We start from the raw sequence: 19338 nt of genomic DNA on the forward strand, positions 1-19338 counted from the left end.
CTTGTGACAGGCACGATGCAGTGCCTGCCACAGTGCAGGGATGTTTAGGGGGGCACCATACGTACCCCCCACAACCCATAGCTCAGGGCCAGGGGGGAAAGGGGGCCCGTTAGGGCCTCCAATGACACTTTCTGCCTGCCTTTTCATGGCAGGTGGACAACCATGAAATGGAAGGCGGAAAGGGACATAGTAGTCCCTACCGTGGTGCCTGATCAGGCACCGCCCCTACTGTAGGGATTACTGTCCCTCCGACAGCCAATCTGATGCGAGGCGGACGATATTTCCACCCGCCACATCCTAATGGGGTGGGCGGTCCTGTAGGGGCCGATGGCGGTGACACTGCCACCGATGGCCTGACTGTGATGGTCCCACAACCATCGTAATCAGGCCCCATGTTTTAAACTTGCTTTTGAAGTGTATATGTTCATGCATGCTTTGAATTTTGGCTGGTAGCGAGTTCCAGAGCTTGGCAGATTGTACTGAAATAGCAATATTGATTTCTTATAGCAAGGTGGTATTATAATCTGTGGTGCAAGCATGGAATTCATTCTCTTGTTTTGTTTATATTGCTTCAATTTAACTTGTTGGTATAATGCTTGCTCCTTTTCTTGGCAGACTCTATGGACAGTGCAGAGTGCCTTGAACATTGCCTTTCTAGTTAGAGGTTACCAGTCGCGTGATTGCAGGACTAGAGTCATGCCTTTTCATGGGTAAAGAGACCGAGTGAATCTTGCAGCAGCGTTTTGGATTAGTTGTATTTTGTGTATGCTGAATATAGGAGCATTGAGATATAAGCTGTTGGCATAGTCAAGCTTGGAGATTATGAGAGTGAGAGTGATGTATAGTTTTGTTGGTATCCAAGGTAAGGGAAGATGCGACGCAGTGTTTTCATTGTGTAGAAGTCTATTTTTTGACAATGTTGAATTGTTATCAAAAAAGGTTTGAATCCATGGTTAGCCCTAGGTTTCTGACTTCTGCTGTTGTTGGAGGGTCCTCAAATTCCTTGGGCCATATAGTGGTTGGTATTTTTGCCATTGTCCACATATCATGATTTTTGTCTTTGGGGTGTTGAGGTTTAGGTGGTTATTCACCATCTGTGTGTTTATGGCACAAAGGCAGTCATCACAATTTCAGTTCTGGAAATGTACACTAATAATGCTGTTGACACCATTGCACATGTACTATTTTTCCGTCCAATGTACGTAAAACCTAGTCACAAATGGATGAGACTTCTGTGTCTTACCCTGAGTTTCCGCTCTTTCCAACCAGCACTTCAATTACTCTTTACTGATACTTTGCCTCTTGTATTTGGTCTGAGCAGATTTTTGTACATTGCATATTTAATTAGAAAGATGAAAGGCAAAGAGTATTTATTTGTTCTAGCACACGGTAAGGCCTTTGATCTGATGTTTTATCAAAAGTGTACTATTTATTTTAAATGTACATTTAGTTTATATTTTGAATGTACTTTTTGATATCTTTTATTGTATATTTGAAATCTTTTATTGCATGCTATGCGTATCACTCGTGCTGTATACAGTTTGTTGCACTACTAATGATCGATTGTCAGGCACCTATGTTTGGACACTGGAGTATTCTCCTTGGCACCAGATTCATAGGCTTTATCAGTAGATTTTTAGCATTGTCGGAGAGCATAGTGGACAATTTTCTAGGTTTTTGTCACTGGTCTGAGCTTGATACTAATTCTTCGCTGAGACTATTTTTCCTTCTTGTCCACCCTATGCAATGATACGCATTGGTGATATTCTGACAATGAATTGTGTGATATTGCGTGTGTTAATTAAGTACAGGTTTTTAACCAAAATAAAGTACTTTGAGACATGGGTTATGGAGGTCTTCCGGAGCATCCATTTTTAGAATAAATTCCGTCTCACCTGCATAGTTGTAACAGGTGAGGTTGAATGATTTAATCAGGTTTGGTAAGGGTTTTAGGTAGATGTTGAATATAAGAGTGGATAAGAAGGACCCCTGAGGGATGTCAGACTGTTTTATCATTGAAGTAAGAAACAATCCATTTTAGAGTATTTTCACGTATATTGCAAATAAAGTCTTTCTAGTTGTATGTGAGGAGGACAGTGCCAATGCAAGAGATAAGTTCCAGATCAAGAGTCTAGCCACTCCGTTTTTGTGTGCTGTGAATTTGAGGTCATACCTATTGGATATGATGGCTGACTTTGTCCCTTTGCCTGGTCTTAAGCCGGACTGTTAGTATGACATCAAGTAATCGTCTTCTGTACATTTTGAAAGTTGAGTAAACACTGCTCTTTCAAATATTTCTTGTAAAATAGTCCATTTGATATTGGCCTGCAGTTTGCTAGATTGAGGTTTTTCTTTTTGAGTACCGGTCTAATGTAGGAGGTTTTCGGTTCAGGTGGGAATGAGCCTATCTCGAAGGACCTGTTGAGTAAGCATCTAGCTGCCTATCCTGCACAGGTTGTGTGTGAAGGATATCTTTAAAGATGTATGGCGGTTCCAGTTCTAAAGGTGATCCTGAAAGTTTGCTTGCAATGCTTAATATTGAGGAAATCTTTCCTGAGAGGGTACTGAAAGGTATGTAATAGTGTAAAGATTACTTTTATCTCTTACTATGTTGGTGGCTCATATGTTGGTGTGGTGTTGTTTGTGTTTTTCTGTAAGCAATTTTCTATCTTTCACATTTTCTAGATCAATTTCAATGAGAGTTTTTCACAGGAGCCTTCCGATTATGGTTTTCTGTCTTTTGGCACTCTGAATTTAAGAATTCTGTTTGAATCTTGTGGATTTCCTTAGAAGGGGAGACTGCTTCAGCTATCTGTGTCGAGTAGTGTGGTCTTTCTTCGAACTGATGGTTCTTCTGTAGGTTCTGTTACAGTGGCTTAGAGTGATTTTGTTGATCACTTGATTCACTTCTCTTGCGTTGCAGTGTGTAGAGGTTTGTTTTAATTCTTGCGATAGTGCCAATAATACATGTGGTGTTCTTTTATTAGACAAGGTTTTCATTGGTATGTGTTTGCCCAGGGCAGCAGAGGTACAATTGTAGGTGTGTAGGTCTTGAGGTCGCATATTTATTAAGGTTCTTTTAAGATAAGAGTTGAGTTTGTGAAGGTCAGGTTTTATCCATTGTATGTATGAGCATTTGTTTTTGTTAGTTTTTGGTATCTTTGATTTTAAATGAGTTACTGGTGGGGGAGGGGGGGGGGGAGGGGGACGACGACAAACAAAGGGAGGGTGGAGATTGGGAAATAGTACCTGAATTACAACATGAGCGGTGGAAGGACACTACAGGAGAATCAACAGCTGCCAGATTCTTAGGACAGTTTGAGGTGGTACCAAGTGATGCTGAGGTGGTGGTGTACCGGTGCAGAGGTGATGCTGAATGATACTCAGGTGGTGCTGAGTGATGCGGAGGTGGTGGTGTGCTGGTGCGGAGGTGATGTTCAGGTGATGCTGAGCGATACTGTGGTGGTGCTGATTGATCCTGTGATGCTGAGTCATGATGAGGAGCTTGTGCTGAGGTGATGCTGTGCGGATGCTGAGGTGGTGCTGCACTGAAGTGGTGCTGAGTCTGTGCTGCACTGATGAGGAGGCGGTACTGTCCTGATAATGAGATGGTGCAGTCCTGATGCTGAGATGGTGCTATGCTGGTGCTGAGGAGGCGCTATACTGATGAGGTGCTGAGTGATGCCGCGGTGGTGCTGAGGTGGCGCTGAGTCATGCTGAGTTTGTAAGTCTGCGCTGGTGCTCAGGTGGTGCCGAATTGACACTGTGCTTATGTTGAAGTGGTGCTGCGTTGGTGCTGAATTGATGCGGAGGTGGGGCTGCGATGATGGTGGTGCACTGATGCGGAGGAAGTGCTGTGCTGATGCTGAAATGGTGCTGTGCTGATGTTAAGGTAGAGCTGAGTTGGTGCTGTGCTGATGAGGTACTGCACGGACGCGGACGTGGTACTGCGCTGCTGTTGAGGTGGTGCTGAGTGATGCTGAGGTGGTGCTGAGTGATGCTGAAGTAGTGCTGTGCTGGTGCTGAGGTGATGCTGCACTGGTGTTGAGGTGGTGCGCTAATGCTGAATCGGTGTTGAGTTGCTGCTGCACTGGTGCTGAGCTGGTGCACTGATGTGAAGGGGGTGCTGTTGAGTAATGCTGCAGTAGTGCGGAGTGATGCTGTGGTGGCGCTGAGTGATGCTGTGCTGTTGCTGCGCTAACACTGAGGTGGTGGTGCTGCACTGATGTGGAGGTAGTGCTGAGCAGGTATGAGGTGGTGCTGCATTGGTGGTGCTGTTCTGGTGCACTGGTACTGAATTGGTGCTGCACTGGTGCTGTGCTGCGCTGAGGCTGAGTGATGCTGAGGTGGTACTGTGCTGGTGTTGAAGTGGTGCTGTGCTGATGAGGAGCTGCGCAGATGCGGAGGTGAAACTGTGCTGATGCTGCGGTGGTGCTGCAATGGTGCTGTGCTGGTGATGCTGCAGTGGTGTTGAGGTGGTGCGCTAATGTTGAATTGGTGCTGAGTTGCTGCTATACTGGTCTTTGGTGGTGCTGCAGTGGTGATGTTGAGTGATGCTGCGCTGGCGCTGAGTGATGCTGTGGTAGCGCTGAGTGATGCTGTGGTGGTGCTGTGTTAATGCTGAGGTGGTGGTGCTGCACTGATGTGGAGGTAGTGCTCTGATGGTAGTGAGGGAGGCCTGCGCTGGTAGTGAGGGGGTGCTGCACTGGTGGTGCTGTTCTGGTGCACTGGTACCGAGGTGGTGCTGCACTGGGGCGGAGTGATGCTGAGGTGGTACTGTGCTGGTGTTGTTGTGGTGCTCAGGTGTTGTGGTGGTGCTCAGGTGCTGCTGAGTGATGCTCAGGTTGTGCTGCTGAAATGGTGCTGTATGAAGCTGACTGATCTTCAAGTGGTGTTGGGTTGAAGGTGAGGTGGTGTTGCACTGTCTAGTTATATATGTATATATATATATATATATTTGTTAAGTAACCTCCCATTACATGCCACATGTGGAGAGCAACAGAGGAGGGATCCCATTATATTGGTTTTATTTCACCAATGATTGAAACCAAAGAGAAATCATCCAAAGTTGAAAGCGTGCAACTTAAATCTGCTTCCATTTTCATACAACAGAGCAATAACAGCTTGTTTACCTCTTTAATCGTATTCAAATAATCAGGCTGTCAAAAACACAATGTAAATAGATTGATCCTACTGTTTTCGGTCTTCTTAAAAAAAACTTCCATAAAGCAAGTATGTTATTGAAGATTCGGACATTTGAGCTAATGAAACCAAAAATGTTAAAAGGATGAAAAACAACATACCCTCCGGCTGAAAAAGTGCTTGTGAAACCACAGACAGTGGAAAACAAGATAAGGATATGATTTGCAGCACTCCTCTGAGAGCGTACAGCAAGCCAAATAAGCTGAGGCAAAAGAAAAAGTAGTGCACCGAAACTAATATACAGCTGATAGTGAAATGATCCATGTAACAAGGCCAGTCTCCTGGGCGCAACCAAAACAGTAAAAGGAGGGACAAATGTAAACTATTCACCAGCTAAAACAAAGGAATTTCGAAAGGCATGCGAAGGAACGAAGTAAAACGGGTGGAAGTGCTGAAAGCACATACAGTAGATACAGCATGTCTCAAGACAGTGCATGCGCGGTCTAGGCAAGACCTAAAAAGCAGAAAGAATTGAACTCAGCATTTGGTACAATTACTGAGCTTTTTCCACACCTGTAAGAAAAAAAGACACACCCTCGAGTAAAATGACTGCTTGTCCCAAATTATTTCTATATTTTCCAAAATTCAAGCATTTCACAGAAGTTCAGTCAGCAGAAGATACATTCTGCTCCACTAAGCACTTCATGCTTCATCTACTAGAAAAAGTATCTGGTCTTTAAATGCCAGCTACAATCAAATTACACACAATTCACTAACTGTTATTTTCTCAGAAACCAACTACAGAAAGCAGATGATTTAGTATACAGAAAAAGTTTTGGAAAGCATATTACTTTACCATTTAGACATGCCTCATTCTATGCTAAGCCTTAATCATAATGAATTCCTTCTCTAAATGCAATGTAAGAAATAAAGCTTGTTGGCAACAAACATGAAAAAGTTACTTACCAGTAAGGCCGTCTGTCGAACAAGGTTCTCTTAACTCATATTCTATGTACAATGTACACCAGAACGAGGTGGAGGAGATAAATACATTTTAAGGTCTTACCTACACGGTTTTAGCTATTTATTTGTTGAAAGACCTCTTGTGGTCAATACCACAAACTTAGAGCCCATGCTTATCATTTCTTCGCTTTGGCTTTCTTCTCATTCATGTGCTTGCTTCGTATTTGATGGCTTTCTTTCCTCTTCTTATGCATGTCCCGGAGCATCGCCTCCACCATCCTTTTGATTGGAAGACTTGCATCCTTCCACTGCTCACATTCAGCCCTCCATTGGTCTGCACGTGTTTCCATGCTCTCTCCCTGATGTGATGCTTCCCCCTCAAGCACCTGCCTCCCAAGTGCTCTTGGTGTTGCCCCCAACCCTCCCAGCTGGTCTGTAAGTGCACAATTACAGGGATGTTATTGCCAGTGTATGACTAAAGAAAAGCCTTAAAGAGTGGTTTGTGTTGTATTACCTGTATTTCACAAACTGCATGAAAGCAAAGGTCTTGGCACACCAAAGCGTTTATGATGCAGGGGAGAGGGTTGGCTGCTGCACTCGTTCAGCTAATGCTCGCATCATTGAAAATGAGCTCTCTACTAACTCGGTTATTGTAGGGGGCCACATGGCTGTCACATTTGCTTTAGTTTGGAGTCCCATAAAAAGCAAAATAGGCCTTGACAAGTATTTACCATTACATTCTGAAACTTTCGTATTCTTTTTAAATTCTGCTCCAAATATCCGGAATAAAAGGTTTTTGAAGAAACTATGATGTTTAAAATAATTGAAAATATTCAAGTCAATATACAGTTTTGAGTTACCTGAAGATATCGTTTTTTTTAAAGAAACTATGATGTTTAAAATAATTGAAAATATTCAAGTCAATATACAGCTTTGAGATACCTGAAGGTATAGTTTTTTTTAGCAGTATTTAGAACGTTTTTTTCCTTTAAAAAAATGTTTTACAAACATGCGTTGGCAAAGCCAATACCTTTCCACGTGCATTATTAAACAATGCTTGTTAAACATTATTCAGCTTCAGCTGCCTCCGATGAACAGAGTCCAAGACTGTAGCACAGCTGAACTCATGCGATGAGAGGATATGTCAAATAATAAGCATTTCAGTTCTTGTACGAATTACCCACCAAGGAAGCCACTGGTAGTTATAGGCTTTCAAACATTATTAGTTCCTATGCATGGGACACCCTTCAATTACGGATACAGGTATGTGTGTGTTAGTGCCAATAAAAAAGAGCTAGAATGCATACAGACCCATCCCCACCCTAGCACTAGATTTCCCCATACCCTGGCTCAACATCGATGCTTCAGTTAATTCTTTTCTATGGACACACACACACTTCCTGTCAAACATAACAGATTACAGTCTACGGTTTTGTCCTATTTAAAACTAGGAGACCTGAAAGTGTCTGCTAGCACTGTGACTGTCTAAGCATTGTCCATATTGCTGCAAGTGATGTCGTATAGCGTTTTTTTGTATTATAACAACTGGAGTCTACCCTTTTATATCTGTGTCTTACAGCCACGTTTTTTCTTTTATTTTGAAAGCAATATCCCTTGTCTTATTATAATGTAACTGGGTTGCATCGTAGTTCTTGTATTATGTATGATGCTTTATGAAAACCTTAAATAAAATAAAAATATAAATTTTAAAAACCCAAATATCACCGGGACATAAACTCTGACGCAGGTGGGAGTTTTGTATGCAAACAGTGAATTGTGTTTACATTCTAGACTGTTGTTCACTCTTATTGTCCTGTCTATCTCCATTGCTACAAATTATTATTTTTAAATCTGATTGCGTTTTAAGACATATGCTGATCTCCTCACACACCCGCATTAATCTGCTGTCATCTTCAGCCGCATTGCAAAGCAGATTGTTAGTAGCTTTCATGTTGAAAAATAATCAAATCAGGCAGCACCAAGATGAGCCTTCAAATATACTCTGACAGGAGCATTAGAGGTACAGGCATTTTTCTGTAAACCATTATCATGAGATGCAGCAGAGATTCTGGTCTTAAATTCACAAATACGAGTGTTATCACCTTATACAAGCTGGTGGATCATTCTTTTTAAATCTGGAACTGCTATTTTTATCTTCCCTCCTCAGATCTGACAGGTTGTGTGGCAATGCGCATACCTGCCTCGCTTAAAAACGGCTCAGATGCTAACAGGGAAGGCAAGCGGGAACTGGACAAATGCCAGGCCCCACATACTGATGGAATTGCTAGGGATAGGACCTGAACATAGCCAGGCCGAGGATTTTATACATTGGTCTTGCAGCCAGGGGAGATCAGTAAATAAACTGGATGAGTTTCAGTGGCTGATGGCTGCCTGGCAGTCATCCGCCAAGGCATTCCCAACCATCCAAAAACCGCATATGGGCCATGCCGAGGAAAGCGAAAGGGGTTTCTCCATGAAGTGTACCTGTTGATCCCATGTCCCCTGGTCAATGCCAGCATGTAGACAAGAGAACCTCATCCCTGTGCTTAGGCAGCCCAGGAGTAGAGAACATTCCCAACCATAAATCGGGGTCTTCCCTGTCATGGTGCAGAACTTGGAGAAGGGATCCACACATGCCTTCGACCAAAGAATCCCAATGACTCATTATATTGACCATGGACATTTTAGGCTTGTATGAACTTTTCACCAATACCGTACAGGGTGGATAATCAGTGAATACCAGCTGCGCTGCTATAATTTTTTTTTTAATGTATCTGCTTGTTTTAAAAATGTGCATTTGTTAAATGCATTTGCATTTGGCAGCTGTAATACTTCAGCAACACAATGCATTATAGATTGAAACATTCTACCCTTTTGTGCGTTGTCCAACTATTTTTTTTTCATTTGTTCGTTGCTCAGTTTCCTACATACAGTTCACAAAGAACCTGAACTCTAAGAGAATTGATTAGGTCAGTGGTTCTTCATCCACCGTCTAAATTTGCCTTGATCAAAGTCCTCATTTTATGCTGCATAATTTTGAAGACAGCAGCTTGCTTAGTAAATTGGTTATTGCGCTATTGTACACTTGTCCAAGCCCCACAACCACTTCCCCCACTCCTGAGTCTTCCTCTCAATCCAATGTTTTGCTCTGTCTTATTTACAATAACATCTTCCAAGATTGGCAGCATTTTAATACCTCCATCCAATTGAACCGTCCTCTGCTTTAGACATTTTTTTGCTTTCCCTCTGCAAGGAAGGCGGCGATTCTCTTTTACAGCAACAACTGTGTAGCTTCCAATTCTGCGTACCTGACACATGTTGTTTACTGCTCTCTCTTTTGACTGATGTGAGGTAAGAATTTCTTTTGGTCATACGATACACTTGGAATCCATGGCATATTTAGAAAGTAAGCATTTCATGTTTTCCATCTTAACAGCTGTTTACAGATGACCCAGAATGGAAATCAACTGCCATCCATTTTACCTGGTTTGCCTCCGTCTCGGTCCTGCAAGCTTCTTCTCTGCGGTGTGTACCCACCAGCAACTGACTTGTGAGAAAACTTCTCTTACACTTCCCTTACCCTCAATGCACTATCCTTAGGGCTTCCAAGCCATGTAACAAAACTGCTCTTATTCTAAACTGGTTAGTTTTCAAGCAGGGAATACTAATTGATACTGCTGTGATGCCAAAGGGATTCTGGATTATACACCAATTTCTGGGAGTTAAGTGCACACCACAAACAAGGCGCATGAAATGTGAGCTGGTTTTGTGGAGCACACGGAACGGATGTAGATAGGAATCCTTGTGAGTTGACAAGAGGCCAGTCAAGACAATCTCCCAGCACACATTCAGGGGCAAGATTATAGGCAAGATTATAGGTTTACATCCAGCATATTCTTTGAAAATGGTGGGCCACGCCCTTCACTTTATTGTTTTTTATAAACACATACGTTTAAAATGTTTTTCAGATTTTAGTAAATATTTGCTTTTTCCACCTCACCTTAAGTTTATCAAGGCTAATTAAAATTCTTGGTCTACGCATATACCAACCTGGAGTACTTCAGCAAGTTCACCAAAAGCTTTCTTAGCATTGTAAATCCTCCCTGGCTATAGCATAAGCATATAATCTACTGCTTCATGTACATCTCCATATAAAATAGATATCATGAACAGGAAGACTTAGCAAAGTAATGAAGAACACCAGTACTAGAAACACCAAGCCATCCTCCCCTCAACTGACTGATAAATTCTCCAACTGGCTCTTTCAAATTAGCAGAACTGTTTGATTAGCAACAACTGCCTTGTGGATATTAACCTCTGTGGACAGTTCATCTTTGTTCATTCATAGACATGGATTCTATAATTGGGACCAATTGATGTGTACACATACCGTAATAGTTTAACAGATTTCTAATTGTATTGCCTGTCCCAAATTCTTATCAAATGACTAAGAACAAACTGATTTCTACAAACTTAAAAAACAAAAATTGGATCATCAATAATAATGGAGTGCATTAGGTAGTGTACTGCAGAATTCCTACAGCGTCTCATACCCTTCATGAGACCGTGAAGCGCTTGTGGGTGTTAGAGAAGGCAGCTACCCCGCTGTTGTGCATTGTTGCTATTGTGGATTTATATGTGGATTTCTTGTGTGCACGTGTAGATCATGTCCCACATATTGTTGTGATTTTGTCCCTGTGTTCAGGAAGGGTGTGAAGCAGACAGATAGAGATGTGTTTTAGAGCAAAAGACTACTGTGCATGTTAAGCATGGATGCGAGAGCGCAGTTTAAAGAATGGCTTATGTAGGACTTGTTTTGTTGTGTGTGAGAAGTTTGGAGGAGCCCTTCAATGCCACAGTGGCAGCATACAGGTTGAAGTGAAGCAGACTGATGTGAGAGATGGGGTTGTGTTTGCGCACACTGACTATCCATTAATTGGGTTTGAAGCTATCTTCATGTACATGCTTAGTTAGTAAGGTGTTGAATGATGCGGATGAGATGCGCCAATCTTCTCAGCGGACCAGCCAGGCGGGGGAGGCGCAACCTACTAGAAGGCGCTGCCTCCCTCCCAAACAAGAGTAATGTGAGTCCACTGGTCCACCAGGGACCAGCAGAGGTGAAGCCTCCCAACCTGAACAACAGTAGAGAGTCTATGAGACCGTCTGTGAACGGCAAAGGTGCAACCGGCTGGGAGGCGAAGACTCCAATGAAGCCACCGTGTGAATTATGAATTATCCTCCATCAAGGAGCTGCCACAATATGTATGTTCTTCTTCCAAATGTCAAACAATCTATACTTTTACTAGGCGGTGGTCGTCTCCCTCCCGCCAACCCCCTCGCCACGTTTGGTAAGACTTCCATCAACTACATAAAGACATTTACAGGCTGCAAAAACACTCCTCCCCAGCAGACCTGAATTCATGTAGTTCTCTTGTACCTCTTTGCCACGTTATGGTGTCCGGATCAATATCCAGCCTCACGAACTTGCTTATTTCCTCATTCGTCAAAGCTGCCGGGTCGGTTTTTTCAATGCCCAGTCTCTGGAAATAGAATTACACGAGAACCGTAAGAGCTACATTGAATTAATGGTTATTACATTTACTTGCTTCGAGCTACGAGTGTGAAAACGGAAGTAACAAAGGAAAGTGCGCGGCCTGACCAACGGTCCCGACCCTGAGTAGGAAAAGAACGAAAGAAAAAATAGAAGGCCTGCGTTCAAATATTTTGCAGGCGCGTTGTGCGTCACAACATTCTCCAGAACATAATTATGGTTGTTCATCACATAGTCTTAGACAGGAGTTATTTACACAGGAACAAAATGGATCCCATCGCTTTTCAAGGCTTTTTCTGTCCTTTGCAATTACAACTTTGTAAGAAAATAATAAATGCCTCAGGGCGTACTATTTTTGTTAACTGATATTTTCTACAACCGAAGCTTTGAGGAAAATTAGCAGTTTTACTCTTTTTTTAACAGTTTTTAATTCGGGTTAATGACCATACATTCACAGAGGTCACACATTTGAGGTAGTGTGGTTTGCGGTATTTGAATCGACAAGCACCAGAGCAGTTCTACTGCAAACCTTTCTTGTTATTCACTGAGAAAAAGTAACCTTGACCGACATTCTACTGATCAAGCCACGAGGGGGTTCAGTGAATGGGAGTGTTCGGTTAATCAGCGTGAATAAATGTACTGGTCTTGGGATCGGTCTACGTGACAGACTGCCTGTGGAGACCTGACTGAATGCAATATTTCTAGTTTTCTGATCTGCAGTAACGGGTCGGGGAGAACACGAACCCTTGTATTGCACTAGTCTATTAGCGGGGCTGAATTTACATTAATCTTCCCTCGGGTGTATGTGTAATGTTTGCAAAAATGACACCAAATTACTTTTCTACTGATTCAACGCCACTTGTCACACTTTGGCGTCGATTCCGATCCGGTAAAATCCCCGTCCATACGAATCGTATCCGGAGCCGTTTCCGTACGACTCGTAAACACACCGTACGACCCGGCGAGTACGATCCGGACCGGGTGATCAGGACGCTATTCGTACGGTCCGCGTCAGGTAAGGGCGATTCGTACGGAAAAGCGCTCCATCACATACACACCGTACGCCGCGTACCCCACATGATCGCCGGGGTATGCGCCGTACACCCAGCGTACATGGGGTGCGCACCGTACACCCACCGTACATGGGGTACGGTGCGTACCCCATGTACGCTGGGTACCCCACATGATCGCAGGGGTACGGCAGGTACCCCGGCGATCATGTGGGGTACGCGGCGTCCCCGGGGGGGGGGCGTTCTATACTTGTTTTGGCGCGAACTATGCGTTTACGGCTGTTTCCAGCTCCCGTAAACAAGAGGGTCGTACGGTGCGTACCCGACACGAATCGTACTTGCTGGGTCGTAAAAACCAGCCGCGAACCGTAGCGATGTCACGTACAGCGGGTTCCGAGTGAGACTCGTACGGATATTTTAGTCGTACGGAGTCCTGTACGACTCGTACGGTCTTTGGCTCCTGGTACGGATCGTACTTCGTCGTAAGTACGGGGACGTCTACGGGTACGATTCGTACGGGGAAAATTGCTCCGTACGACGATTCGGAGCGCATTTTACCGGATCGGAATCGACGCCCTTGGCGTCGATTCCGATCCGGTAAAATCCCCGTCCGTACGAATCGTATCCGGAGCCGTTTCCGTACGACTCGTAAACGCACCGTACGACCCGGCGAGTACGATCCGGACCGGGCGATCAGGACGCTATTCGTACGGTCCGCGTCAGGTAAGGGCGATTCGTACGGAAAAGCGCTCCATCACATACACACCGTACGCCGCGTACCCCACATGATCGCCGGGGTACACGCCGTACCCCTGCGATCATGTGGGGTACGCGCCGTACACCCAGCGTACATGCGGTACGGTGCGTACCCCATGTACGCTGGGTGTGCGGCGCGTACCCCACATGATCGCAGGGGTACGGCGCGTACCCCGGCGATCACGTGGGGTACGCGGCGTCCCCGGGGGGGGGGGCGTTCTGTACTTGTTTCGGCGCGAACTATGCGTTTACGGCTGTTTCCAGCTCCCGTAAACAAAAGGGTCGTACGGTGCGTACCTGACACGAATCTTACTTGCTGGGTCGTAAAAACCAGCCGCGAACCGTAGCGATGTCACGTACAGCGGGTTCCGAGTGAGACTCGTACGGATATTTTAGTCGTACGGAGTCCTGTACGACTCGTACGGTCTTTGGCTCCTGGTACGGATCGTACTTCGTCGTACGTACGGGGACGTTTACGGGTACGATTCGTACGGGGAAAATTGCTCCGTACGACGATTCGGAGCGCATTTTACCGGATCGGAATCGACGCCAAAGTCACACAATATACTGGCAGGAGACTCACTTAGGCCCAGATTTACAAAGTTTACATCTGGTTTGTGCAACTTGTTTTCTTTACGTAAAGTGTGGCGGTGGGTTTCTACAAACCAATGGCAATCACGATTTCTGTTGGATATTAACCCAAAGTTACGCAAAACTGCGCAATATTCTGCATTGCCTATCTGTGTGTCAAGGGTGCGTTCTAATTCATCCACCCATGGGTTTTGATGCAAAACCCCATCTAGAAAGGACTGTGAACAGGGATTTTCACCACAATTGTTCGTGTACTCGAGGCAGGCGTAACAATGACAAATATTTTCATTTCCTCGTTTTTCCCACTTTGTATGTGTGCTATATTGTACAATATACATACAAAGTTAGAAATGCCTTTAAGCATGGTTTGACACCTTCCAGCACAAAATCTATGTTTCCTACAATGCAAAACCTTGGCACTATTGCGCAAGGGTGTTTGTGTCGGTGCCTGACAGTCAAAAGTGCACCAGCCCAGGGAGCTAGCAGAACATCACCACATCTTAATAGATATCGTGCTGTTCTGCTCTCTTTTCTCATGCAACACAGCATTACTGTGCTGCCTTGCGTTAGTTCTATGTAAATGTGTAGTAAAAATGTAATCTAGCCCCAGTCGTCTTCCAACTTAAAGCATTATCTCAGTCTAAAATGTTTCCCATAATAATCGATTCACAAAATAACCTGGAATTCTAAGAGGCATTGTTACACGCCCAAAAATGTGCAACTCATCCGGGTTTCCATGCATACTTCCGATTCCTTAATCATACATGTCAGAGGGGGCAGTGAAACGTGCATTTGCACCATATTTCATTCGCCCTCTTCAATGCATTATACAGTAAACATTATTCTATTTGAAGAAATCAAATATCCCCTTGAGCCACCCCAGACACAATGTGAATGTTTGGGGCACTTTGCCAGACTAACTGCATATCTTACATTCGTTCTTTTAAGGTATCTTTAAAAGTGCAGTTATAGTCGGGAAAGTATTTCAAATGTTTCGGAAAGGTCATTTTGTGGAAGTTCCCCACATTTAAAATATCCTATCGGGAAACCTTTTTAAATACACATGTATTCCAATGATGGGGGACACTTGTGACAGTGGGACATCCACTCGTCTGGTCGATTTTCTAGTGCTGCAAGTACAATTGCCACCAAGGAAAAATGTTTGCAGATCCCTTTTATGTAATTTAGGACAATGCACTCATAATAGTAAAGTAGAAATTAACAATACTTACCTTCGGTAACAATATATCTGTAAGAGTCATATTAGTTATGGATTCCTTACCTTAGAATTACCCCCAGGCTTTCAGACTGGATCCGGAGATTTTTCTTCAGCAGTAACCCTGCGTGTCGGTAGGTGGCGTTGGTCGCCTCCGCATTCGCCGGGATCGCTGGAATGACGTCGCGGTATCGCACAACTTACTTACCTTTGGTAACTATATATCTGTAAGAGACATATATTATAGATTCCTTACCTTAGAATTACCCCAAGGCGTCAGACTGGATCCGGAGCAATTTTTCCGTAGCAGTCTCCCTGCGCGTCTGTCTACTCCGCGTTCGTCATCAGGATCGCCGGTATGACGTCGCAGTATCTACTTAGACGCCGCCCTTGCGCAATTATGTCAGTTCTTTAGACGACATTCGACCCCAGAAGCACAGAGCCATGCAAGACACTGACCACTGGTGCACAAAACTAGGGCCCTGAAAGGATGTTCATTACCCTAGAAGTCAGTTTGCAGAACGGGGAGGATGGGTAGGGCGGTAAGGAATCTATAACTAATATACATCTCTTACAGATATATTATTATCGAAGGTAAGTAACTTGTTCATCTGAAAGAGACTATAGTTATAGATTCCTTACCTTAGGATAGATACCCCAGCAATACCAATCCTGGAGGTGGGTCTGCAAACTAGGTTCACACCAGAAAGGCCCGAAGAACTGAGCGGCCAAAGAAGCCGTCTCTCCGGACTTTGCTGTCCAGGCAGTAGTGTTTCATGAATGAGTGCAGGGATGCCCATGTGGCTGCCTGGCAGATGTCACTGAGGGGGACTCAACATCCCAAAGTAGTAGTGGCTGCCGTCGCCCTGGTGGAATGGGTGCGCAGTCCTACCGGAGGTTCCTTCTTTGGCAAGGAATAACAAATTTTGATGCAAAGAACGAACCACCGAGAGATGGTCCGTTTTTGCATGGCCCCAACTTTCTTGGCGCCCACATAGCCAACAAAGAGCTGGTCATCAACCCGGAATTGTTTTGTGCGATACAGATGGAAAGATGGCGCAAGTTTTGGATCCAGACAGCGGAGCCTCTCCTCCTCCTTTGAAGGATGCGGGAAGGTGTGCAAAGTGATGGTCTGTCCAACGTGGAAAGAGGTAACCACTTTGGGGATGAAAGAACCATGTCCGGATCAACAGCAAGGAAAGGAGGCTTGGCAGACAGAGCCGGAAGCTAACACACCCTGAGAGCAGAGGTATTGGCAATCAGAAAAGCAGGTTTTAAATTTAAGAGTCTGAGAGGACAATTATGTAGCGGCTCGAAAGTAGCGTACATAAGGTAAGTCAAAACCAGATTCAAGTCCCACTGGGGCATTACGAAAGGAATAGGAGGAAAGAGATGATTAATGTCCTTAAGGAATCTATTTACAATAGGTGGCTTGAAATGAGAAGGCTGATCAGGAAGCAGAAGAAAGGCTGAAATAGCCAATAGATCGCCCTTAAGTGTGGACAGAGCAGAGCCCTGCTGGGCCAAGGAAAGGAGGAACAAAACAAACCTCAAAAACAGGAGCAGAAAAGGGATCCACAGCCTTTGCTGTGCACCATGTCACAAATGTTTTCCATCTACAAGCCTATACCGTTTTAGTGGAGGGAAGCCTGGATGCCAAGGTAACATTATAGACTTCAGGAGGACGGTTGAAAGCTGTCAACTGTCGCTGCTCAATCTCCACGCAAGGAGGTGGAGGCTGGACAAGTTCGGGTGGAGGACCGTCCCCTGCTGCTGCGACAGAAGATCCTCCTGAAGAGGCAGTCTGATCGGAGGATCGATGGCCATGTGTAAGAGCTTGGAAATCTAGACTCTTCTTGCCCAATCTGGAGCCACAACGATGACTTGGGCCCGGTCACGCTTGACCTTCAGCACTCTGGGCAAAAGTGGTACAGGCAGAAGGGAATATAGAAGACCGCAAATCCACTCGCGACGAAAAGCGTTGCTGAGCGAGTGCCTCCTTGGAAATTCTAACAAGCAGAACTGCTGACATTGCCCCTTCTCTTCGGTGGCGAATAGATCTAACCACTGCTGAACGAGTCCTTGCACCACCTCAGTGTGAAGACCCGATTCGTGATCTAGCATGTACCTGTGGCTGAGTTCGTCCGCCCTGGCATTCAGAGAACCTACCAGGTGTTGAACCACCAGAGTCATGTCCTGATGTTCCAGCCATGTCCAAAGGCGGAAAAACTCTTGACATAGGGTCCACAACCCCACTCTGCCATGTTTGTCGCAGTACCACATGGCAGTGGTGTTGTCAGTGAACACGTGCACTACTCATCCCCTGACAGAGGGAAGGAATGCCTTCAGTGCTAGATAAATTGCCCAGAGCTCCAGAAGGTTGATGTGGAGCCCGGACTCCGCTGAAGACCAGAGGCCTCTGATCTCCGCCTCTCCCATATGGTCGCCCCACCCCAGAAGATAGGTATCTGTCACCACCGCGAACTCTGGTTGGGGAAGAGAGAGGGATCTGCCGTTGACCCAATCCTGGTTCGATAGCCACCACTGCAATTGGTGTGCAGTGCCCTCCGAGACCTGGACGCAGTCGGAAAAATTCCCCATATGCTGTGCACACTGGAACATCAGGTCCCACTTCATAGCCTGCATATTCCACCAGGCATGTTCCACCAGCAGGATGCAGGAGGCCCTGAGGCTTGGCAGCCTCAGGGTCATTCTGACCATAACCTGGGATAGAGGCTGAAACAAAAACTGCGCTGTGTCCTGAACCGCTCCGATGAAAAGGAGGTTCTGAGAGGAAATCAGGTGTGACTTCGGCATACTGATAGTGAACCCCAGTGAATGCAGGAGGTCCACCATAGTCTGGAGGTGGGAAACGCTGGGGTGAGCCCACCTTCAACAGCCAGTCATCGAAGACTGGAACCCCTGATCTGCACAGAGGAGCTGCGACCACCGCCATCACTTTCGTGAACACCCGAGGGGCGCTGGTAAGGCCAAAGGGCAGCACGGTGAACTGAAAATGCTTGTGGCCTACCGCGAACCGTAGGACGAGGATGTAAAAATAGGCGTGCTGCAAGTCCAATGCTACCATCCAGTCTCCAGAGTCACGGGCAGACAGGACCGGAGTCAATGTCAACATTTTACACTTCTCCTTCCGGAGGAAGCGATTGACATCCCTGAGATCCAAGATAGGACGCAGACCTTTGTTCTTTTTGGGTACCGGAAAGTAGTGGGAGTAACAACCACAACTCGCTTGATGGCTCCCTTGGCCAAGAGAGCTGCAACTTCCTGACGGAGAAAGGCCAAGTGATCCTTCGACATGCAACGGAAAGCAGGCGGCATGGAGGGAGGGGTAGTTTCGAAGGGTAGGGAGTAGCCCCTTTGGACTACCTGCAAAACCCACCTGCCCGATGTGATGTTGCACCAGTGAGGGAGGTGATGGTGAATCCTGACGCTCACTGGAAACTGGTGGCTCTGAAAAGTTGGACTAGGAGGGTTTGGAGGCTGCTGCAGAGGGGAAGCTGGTGGACTGGCCCCCCCGCTGGCCTCTATACCCATGATGGTGGGTCCCACGTCCCCAGCCAGGCTGGGCGGAACGTGGTGGGGCAACCCTCAGGTAGCCACCAAAGAGGTGAAAAGCAGACTACGCGGGGCGAGAGGTGGTAGCGAGGGCCAAGGATCTAGCCGTAGCCCTGGAATCCTTAAAGCGCTTGAGCGTGTTGGCCGCTTTGTCGCCAAACAAGCGATGGCCATCAAAAGGCATATCCAAAAGAGTAGATTAGACATCACCCGAAAAGCCAGTGGACCTCAGGCAGGCGTAGCTTCTCAGGGCTACCGACGTTGAAATCATCCTGCCTAGTGAGTCAACGGGGTCCAGCTCACATTGTATGGCAAACTTTGCTGCGTCTCTACCCTCAGCAACTGCACGGGAGAGCACGGCCTGGACCTTCTCCGGGCCACTGTGGTAGCATCACAGTGTAAAGGCCCAAGAGACATGCGGTATTCTCCGAACGCAGTCCTAAGATGGCGGAAGAAAACATCTTCTTCCCAAGGTGATCCAGCTTCTTGGATACCCTATCAGGTGAAGCAGTAGGGAATGTGCCCTTGGAGGT

General features: G+C 45.6%; 1 protein-coding gene across 4 annotated transcripts in view; it reads right to left on the reverse strand.

Annotated features, from left to right (window-relative positions):
- Positions 1-19338, reverse strand: part of MTHFD1 (methylenetetrahydrofolate dehydrogenase, cyclohydrolase and formyltetrahydrofolate synthetase 1) — a 347252-nt gene that overhangs the window by 87076 nt on the left and 240838 nt on the right. For all 4 annotated transcript variants that reach the window (XR_015299949.1, XR_015299948.1, XM_086937931.1 and 1 more), the window contains exon 16: positions 11543-11645. Coding sequence is in view for 2 of the 4 variants with exons in the window: in XM_086937931.1 (XP_086794057.1) it covers positions 11543-11645 (103 nt within the window). In the remaining 2 variants the exon portion in view is untranslated. The remainder of the gene's footprint in view (positions 1-11542; positions 11646-19338) is intronic.

The sequence above is a fragment of the Lissotriton vulgaris genome, chromosome 9 (genome assembly GCF_964263255.1).
Source record: "Lissotriton vulgaris chromosome 9, aLisVul1.2, whole genome shotgun sequence".
In the NCBI taxonomy this organism is placed as follows: domain Eukaryota; kingdom Metazoa; phylum Chordata; class Amphibia; order Caudata; family Salamandridae; genus Lissotriton; species Lissotriton vulgaris.